The 8,672-nt window shown below is 41.1% G+C and overlaps 1 protein-coding gene across 1 annotated transcript; it reads left to right on the forward strand.

The window, feature by feature from the left end:
• The first annotated feature begins 5,049 nt into the window (after window positions 1–5,049).
• On the forward strand, window positions 5,050–7,689 carry LOC147628880 (stress-related protein-like). The gene is made up of 3 exons (XM_086812050.1): window positions 5,050–5,549; window positions 6,216–6,434; window positions 6,962–7,689. Exons 1-3 carry the CDS (start codon window positions 5,499–5,501, stop codon window positions 7,355–7,357), a joined length of 666 nt encoding a protein of 221 aa, XP_086668176.1. The 5' UTR covers window positions 5,050–5,498; the 3' UTR covers window positions 7,358–7,689.
• Window positions 7,690–8,672: the final 983 nt, after the last annotated feature.

The following is an 8,672-nucleotide window of genomic DNA, read 5'->3' on the forward strand; positions in this document are numbered from 1 at the left end:
CTCTTTTGATTGGTAGTGACACTACAAGTAAAAAATTTCGAGAAAACATCAGGGCTTATAATAGTGTGTTGGCTTTTTCATCATTGGGTGCACAAATAGATGACTCTCTCTTTCACAATAGTAGTGTCTATACTTTCAAGGTGCATGGGACTGTTTAAGTCACTCATTAGGAGGGATGACACATGAGTGTGGGTTTTGTGGAGCACAGTTATGGGCAAGTGAAAAGAAGATGAGTTGTGGATAGGTTCTTGGCAAATATTGTTGTTAACATGGGCGTGTGTCTATTCCTTCACTTTTGCTGAACCACCTGAGCCATTAAGGTCTCTTTTGATTGGTAGTGACACTACAAGTAAAAAATTTCGAGAAAACATCAGGGCTTATAATAGTGTGTTGGTTTTTTCATCATTGGGTGCACAAATAGATGACTCTCTCTTTCACAATAGTAGTGTCTATACTTTCAAGGTGCATGGGACTGTTTATCATCGGATTGGGTCCTTGGTCCCCAATAATATGTACAATCCTAAGCCAAAGTTTGCACAATTGTATGTGTTTGATACTGAGCACAAATTACAAATTCGACTAGGTGTCATGAATGGATTGGAATCCACAACCTTAGAAGCACTTCAATCCATGATGCACACTTCTAATCCATTTGCACAAGCTTTTAAGTATGTGGGAAGAATGTTGAGTGACAATCCGAGTTTGGATTTGAAAATGACTATATGTGAGACGAAATCCACATCTAGGCAGTACTCAATGCCAAACAACAGCTTCCAAGATTGCTGGTATCATGATTGGTCAAGGTGATGATCATAATGTTGGTCGTCGTGATATTTTATTGCATACTCGAGAAGGCACATGCAAACACATCTCAAATTTGCATAGGTACTATGCCTGTATTGTACGTCATGTTATTTCCAAGAGGGGAGGACAGATGGCACTTGAGAATCCCTTATGCTGATGCACAAGTGAGTGCATTGAGAAATGGTCATTGTGTGACTCAACGACAATACTATGCTTATCGATTGCAAATTTTCCCAGATACAAATGCATGCTTGCTACGTGGTGGAAGGTTGTTGTTGCAACAGTTTATGGTTGATGCCTATTGTAGTGTTGAAGAGTCACGATTATCTTCACTACACCATAATCAAGAAAGTTTGCGTTCAGAGGTTTATAGTGGTTTAGCAGACATGCTTCATGTAGAAGGAAGTGGAAGTGGTATTGTAGGAAGGACACTGGGAAGCAAAATAGTGTTACCTTCCAGTTTTACTGGTGGGCCACGACAAATGTATCAACTTTATCAGGATGCCATGGCAATTGTTCGTTCAAAGGGAAAGCCCGATTTATTCATTACTTTCATCTGTAACCCAAAGTGGCCAGAGGTATTAGATGCTTTACTCCCCCCGGGTGCATGTGACCGGCCTGATTTGTTTACTAGAGTATTTCACCAAAAACATTCAAATATGATGAAAAATATCGTGAAGTAGTGCCCATAAACCTAAGACTGTCCAAGACTATGACATATTAGTATGTGCCGAATTGCCTGACAAGCAAATGTTTCCTACTCTGCATGATGTCGTGTTGCATTGCAATATCCATGGGCCCTGTGGGCCACTCAATCCAAGTGCAATTAGTATGTGCCGAATTGCCTGACAAGCAAATGTTTCCTACTCTGCATGATGTCGTGTTGCATTGCAATATCCATGGGCCCTGTGGGCCACTCAATCCAAGTGCAATTTGTATGGATAAAGGGAAATGCACAAAGAACTATCCATGAGCTTTTGCATAAGAGACTACTGTGGATGAGAGTGGTTACCCCGTGTATATGCGTCGAAATGATGGAAGAACTGTGGCATTGAAAAAGTGTAATGTTGATAATAGATGGGTTGTGCCATATAACCCTTATCTTTCAGTCACATATAATGCTTATGTAAATGTGGAAATATGCTCAACAATAGCAGCAGTGAAATATCTTTACAAGTACATATACAAGGGGCATGACAGAGCAACAATAAGATTTAGCACTGTACAAGGTGGGGATGTTAATGCTGCTTGCATAGTTGATGAGATTCAGAGGTATTTGGATGCACGTTACGTCTCTGCATCAGAGGCATGTTGGAGACTCTTTGAGTATGATTTACACAATGAGAAGCCTGCGGTTGCAGGTACACTTAGATGGGGGTCATAATGTTATCTTCAGAGATGATGATAATATTGCAGATGTTTTTCAGAGGAAAAATGTAGGCAAGACTACTATGACTGAATGGTTTACCTGCAATCAACAACATCCTGAAGCAAACAATACATTGTATAGTGATTTTCCTCAACAATGGGTTTGGAACTTCAGGTTGAAGAAATGGACCAAAAGAAAGATTGGAAACACTATAGGGCGCATGTACTTTGTAGCTCCTTTGGGCAGGTGAGGCATACTATGTTCGCCTACTTCTTACAATATGTAAAGGATCTAAGTCATTTGAAGATTTGCGTTCGCTCAATGGTCACATCTATCCTTCTTTCAAGGCAGCTTGCATTGCCAGGAAGATGATTCTGAATGGGTTGCATGTATGGAGGAAGCATCATCCATGCAAAATGCCTTGCAGTTGAGATGTCTTTTTGGTACTATATTGCTATTTTGTGAGCCTTCCTGTCCAAGAATATTGTGGAAGAGATTTCGAGAAGAAATGACAGAAGATTTTCTATACCAATTATCGAGAAGCAGGGGTCAGTTCATTGGTATTGAACAATTAGCTGAAATGCATGCACTACTACATTTAGAAGAAATTCTTCGTGCTCAAAGATGGACATTGGCAGATTTTGAAGGAATGCTTGAACTAAACAGAACTGATTTGGAAGTCTTGGGTGAAAATAGATTGCTTTTGGAAGAGAGATCTTTTGATACTATCGAACAATCTAACCTGTCAAGTGCTATGGAGTCAACATTAACAGATAGCCAGCATGTTGCTTTTGATGCTGTAATGCATGCAATTGTGACTGATGCAGATAACATTTTTTTCCTAGATGGTCTGGGGGGGATTGAGCAAGACCTATTTGTATAATTGCTTGCTTGCGCGAGTACGTGGCAAGGGCAGATGAGGCTCCAATGATTCATCGTTTTGCTTTTGAAGCATTGGATAGGAGCTTACAAGATGTATTATCCTCAGATAAGCCATTTGGTGGAAAGGTTGTATTAATGGGGGGAGATTTTAGACAAATCTTGCTTGTTATTATGAAGGGAAGATGTGAGGATATTGTTAATGTAGCATTGTGTCGTTCCTTTCTATAGAACTCTATCAAAGTTCTAAAGTTAACCGGAAATATGTGTATTCAATCAAGCAATACTAATGGATGCAATGAGTTTAAACGTCATGAATATTGGGAATGGAGTGGATTGTAGCGATGATAATACGATGGTGACACTACCAAGTAATATGGTCTTGCAACAAATATCGACTCTTAAAGACTTGGTACATTGGGTATACTCTGAATTGGCTATCACTACGACATATGCTTCATACTTTAGTGAGCGTGCTTCATACTTCAGTGAGCGTGCTATTCTTGCTCCGATAAACAACCAAGTGGATATTGTGAATAAGACAGCTTTGGATGCAATGCCTGGTGAGCCTAAGCAATATTGGGAATGGAGTGGATTGTAGCGATGATAATACGATGGTGACACTACCAAGTAATATGGTCTTGCAACAAATATCGACTCTTAAAGACTTGGTATATTGGGTATACTCTGAATTGGCTATCACTACGACATATGCTTCATACTTTAGTGAGCGTGCTTCATACTTCAATGAGCGTGCTATTCTTGCTCCGATAAACAGCCAAGTGGATATTGTGAATAAGACAGCTTTGGATGCAATGCCTGGTGAGCCTAAGCAATATTTCAGTGCAGATTCAATTCTTGAAAATGATGAAAATTCATTCCTATATTCCATAAAAATTTTGAACACAATCGACCTTCGGAGCGGATATCCACCTCACTACTTAGTTTTAAAGTTAGAAGCTCCTGTTATTTTGCTTCGTAACTGGGATCCAAGACGTGGACTCTGTAATGGTACACCGATGATATGTAAGGCCTTTCACTCTAAAGTCTTGGAGACTGAAATCATCACTGGTACTAAAGTTGGTGAAAGAGTATTTCTTCCACGGATTACTTTTATATGCAACGCGGCCCAACTACCATTCACCATGAGGCGGAGACAGTTTCCCGTGCGGCTGGCATTTGGCATGTTAATAAACAAATCACAAGGCCAAACCCTAAATGTCTTGGGGTTGTATTTGGTGACTCCAGTGTTTACTCATGGGCAATTGTATGTCGCGTTGTCACGAGCATGTCAATAAACAAATCACAAGGCCAAACCCTAAATGTCTTGCGGTTGTATTTGGTGACTCCAGTGTTTACTCATGGGCAATTGTATGTCGCGTTGTCATCACAAGTACGGTCTCCTCATGCTGTGAAGGTGTTACTTGAGGATAACGCTAATGTGGAGTGTTCATTTGATGATCTTCAAAGTTATATACCTACAACAAACAATATTGTTTATAAGGAGATCTTGATGACTTCAGAGTGACAAGTCAGGTTTCTTATTTAAGTTCTGTAATTTGATTAATTTTGTTGTGATTTCTTTTTTTATACATATTTGTCCATGGTAAAAGTACCTATTTTTGTTGTTTATGTTTTGACAGACATGTCTAAGATTACCTTTACATTAGACATATCGTTGTGTCATTTGTGCAGATCCTTTGCATTCATCAATAGTAGAGCATGTGCGGGATGGATCACCGCTTTACAATAGAGAGCGTATTGTGAGGAGACAAATGAATGATCCTTCTCACAAGAGAAGAATTCAATTTGTTGTTTATGACATTACTGACTGAGAATACGTATTTTGTGGTATATTTTGAGAATATGTAATATTGGTCCTTTTTTGCATCTTCGTATGCTACATTACTATGATATTTTTGTTTTCTCTATAAATCTATGAGACATGGATGTTATTTTGAGATATGTATATATGAAGTCACTTGAAATAATGTATTGTGTTTACTTAAAACATGACCTAAATCTTGGAAAAACTGAGCCTATTTTTTCTGGAACTCTACTTGCCGCAACAACGCGCTGGTCCAATACTAGTATATATATATGGATCCCAAATTTTGTGCGTGGGGGCTCTAGGCCCTAGAACGTTCTAGTGGGGGCTCTAAGCCCTAGAACGTTCTAGCCGGTTCTAGTGCAGTGGTAGGTTCTGGAGCCCACCGAACCGTGTAGGCTAGGTACCGAGCCTCCCAACGGTAGCAGGCTTTCACAGCCAGCTACAAAGCGTCCACATTGCATCGCACTTTCTCTCAGGACAGCACTCAGGGTTTTGTGCAGCTTGTTAGGGATCTCTGCCATCTTTAGGTTTTTCTGCATCGCCGATTGCTTAGTACTTCTGCGGCGCTTTCAATTAGTTCGTGATCTCTCGAATTATTTCTGTGTCATACCTGCAATGGCCACCACGGCCACCGACCCTGTGGCGACTGACGCCCCCATTGAACAGGTATGCTCTGTGCTCTGAAATGGTGTTTCTTCACTCTCCACATCCGTTGTTTTCCTTTGGAGTGCACTTGTTTGCGTGGGCTATGACCCGTACGCGGTCTTTGAATCCGGTTGATTTTCCACGTGTGTTCATGCCGAGATCATGATACACTGGAGGTGCTGCGGTGGCTTCAATCTACAGAAAACGTTAAAGGTTTGGCGAGACAGAAGGCTTATATGTGTCTGAATCAATCTATTTCGATAATCCAGGCCATGTGATCCCCTTTAATGTGTTTGCTGTGTTCCCTCATAAGTGCGTTACCGGCGTGCATGGCTTTGTTTCATCCCGTCCATTCCTCCGTGGCATGGCCATGTGATAGGAAATCATAATTGAGTTTGCCTGTAGTTTATTGTAAATTTGTGAAACCTTTGGCTTGGTTATGTACGATCAGTTCATTAGGCTGTGTGGCCATTGTATAGTCTTCAGCTGCTTCGGAGGGTTTTCAGAAGCAGCCTTGTAATGTTTACCTGAAGGTTGGTGTAAAAGTGTTTTCTGGAAGATTGATGTAAAGTGTTTCCAATTGCCCTGCGGTAACCTGACTTGTGTTCGAGAGGTGCTGTTTACATTGTTTAAACATTGTTTTGGGGCAGATCTGTGAAGTGGGCCTTATTATCTCTCTCTCTGCAGACGGAGCAGTCAGGTCTCAAGTATCTTGGTGTCGTGGAAATAGCTGTTGATAAGGCTACTAAGTACATGGCCAACATTTATGAATTTGCAAAGGACAGCTCAGGGCCACTCAAGCCTGGTGTTGACAGTGTTGAAAGTACAGTGAGGACAGTGGTTGGGCCTGTCTATCAAAAGATAGAGGGTAAACCGTATGAGATATTGCTGTTTGTAGACAGAAAGGTAATTGTGTTTATCTTATGTCAATACTTGAGTTTGGGTCATTTGAATGCTACAGTCATAAATTTATGCGTGGATACATGTGTGTTTTAGGTGTAACTTGCATAGTCCCCATTTTATATGCTATATGCTTGGTGTATATCATGCACATGCATGCTTTAGACATCTGTTTTGCCAGATTTTCAGTCTTATGTTTTGATGCTTTCTTGTTTCATGCATATCTTTCTTACTTTGATGTACCTGCTTGCTGGGAAAAAAATATATGTATCCTGATGCATTAGGTGAAGAATTTCATTACAGCCATCATTCATGCATTCATGAGTCTAGTTTGGGCAATCTTATACATTAGGTGAACTGTTTGATGCTTTATTTACTCTTCTAGTGAAATCTTTTCATGTGCCCATACATAAAATGAACGCTTTGATTCTTTATTTACTGTTCTAGTCTATGCATGTGTGTAATTTTCTCATTTATAATCTTAGTGTGATTGCTTAGGAAGCCTCTTGGCTGGATTTTCATATGAATTGCAGGTGGATGATGCAGTGGGAGCTATAGAAGGTGTAGTTTCCCAAACTATTAAAGAGAAGTCATCTCAGGCCTATGGTGTTGTCAGGCAAGTCCCAGAAGCAGTAAAATCCGTCGTTTCAGATTTGCAGAGTAATGGCTTAGTCGGAACTGCTAAGTCCTACTATGCAACCTATGAGCCGGTGGCAGAGGAGTGGACTTCTGCTGCGTGGAAGCAGTTCCTGAAACTGCCCTATGCACCACAGGCTGTTCACTTCGCAGCTCCACCAACACTTTTCTGTGCTGAGAAGTTCAATCAAGTCGTGGAGGGCTTGAAGGGGAAGCAGGTACCTCTTGCAAGCTATATTCCAGCAGTTCCAGTGGAGAAGCTGGAAAAGGCTGTGAGCCTGGATGCTGCTTGAGAAATCAGACAGCTGGTGCAGCATGGCAAGGTCTGATTTGTGGATGTGCGTGCGGATTGATGATGTGCATTTGTGTACAATTTATTTTTGTCGTAGCAGTGGCATAACGTTTAGTATGCATACAGTTCCCTGCATCCATATGCACACGGATGATGTATATCTACAGCAGGAAGATTAAGCTGGGCTTTTTTGGGGGGGGCAAGTGGATTTTGTTACCTGATGTAAAATTTTACACTAGCTATGTATGCTTGGTACCTGATGTAAAAGCGAATGTTATTTTTTACACTAGCTATGTATACTTGTGACCTTACTCGATTTATTTGGAGGGTTTAGACTTGCCTTGCTACTATCTTGACACAGAACTTGATGTGCTGTGCCTTGCCTTGATGTGGAACATCCGAACATGACTGTGTTTAGTTTCCTGAATTATTTTTTTAAAGTGAAATATTCTTCAGAGGGGTTTTACATATAGCGTGGCTTTATGATGGAGTTATCTCTCCCTGCCTTGTGTAATGCCAGGTTCACAATGTGAGCTTCCCTATGATCCACCTCCATCATGTTATCAGATGGGCCACCGACAGCGAGTCCACCAATCATGCAGCCAGGCAAGGCGGACAGGCAGCCAGCCAGTCAATCACGTGGGGAGGTTGTGGGTGTATCGAGCAGCAGAAGTGCAGGTTGGGTAGTAGGTCGAGTAGGCTGACCCCTGATTGGGACCCAATGTTTGTATAAATAGATATGGTCCCTCCCCACTTCTTCATTATCAGACATTTAACTAGTCTTCACCACCGTTCGAGCAGGCTGAGACAAGCCCATATGCATGAGAATTAGGAGTCTGCTACTGATTTGAGGGACCCCAGCATCTGTCATCAACTTGGGCACTTCTATTGTATTGTTAATTAGTTTGTATTTCCAAACAGTATATTAGTTATTTTCTTGTGTAATAAAGCTTGAATTCTCTTTACATCAAATCTAGGGTAGGTACTTTGTCATTGTGCATACTGTGCTACTTCTCTACAGTCACTCTCTCACAGCTCCAGCAGGTCTTACATTTGGTTCTCAGAGCCTAGGGTTCCTTCTCTGTTCTCTTTTCCAGCGTCCTTTGTTTGTGGTTTTTTATGATTAGGGTAGCATCAAGAGATCATTGCGAGTGTGAGGGGGAAGTCTCTTTTGGGTAGAGTCGTCTGCTAGTGATTTGAGGGACCCCAGCATCTGTCATTACCGTGGGCACTTATACTGTATTGTTGATTAGTCTGTTCCACGGTATACTGGATTTACATTAAATCTGGGGTAGATACTTTGTAATTGTGATGTG

This window comes from Cibotium barometz, chromosome 18 (genome assembly GCF_041138505.1).
Source record: "Cibotium barometz isolate CiBa-2024 chromosome 18, ASM4113850v1, whole genome shotgun sequence".
Taxonomy (NCBI): domain Eukaryota; kingdom Viridiplantae; phylum Streptophyta; class Polypodiopsida; order Cyatheales; family Cibotiaceae; genus Cibotium; species Cibotium barometz.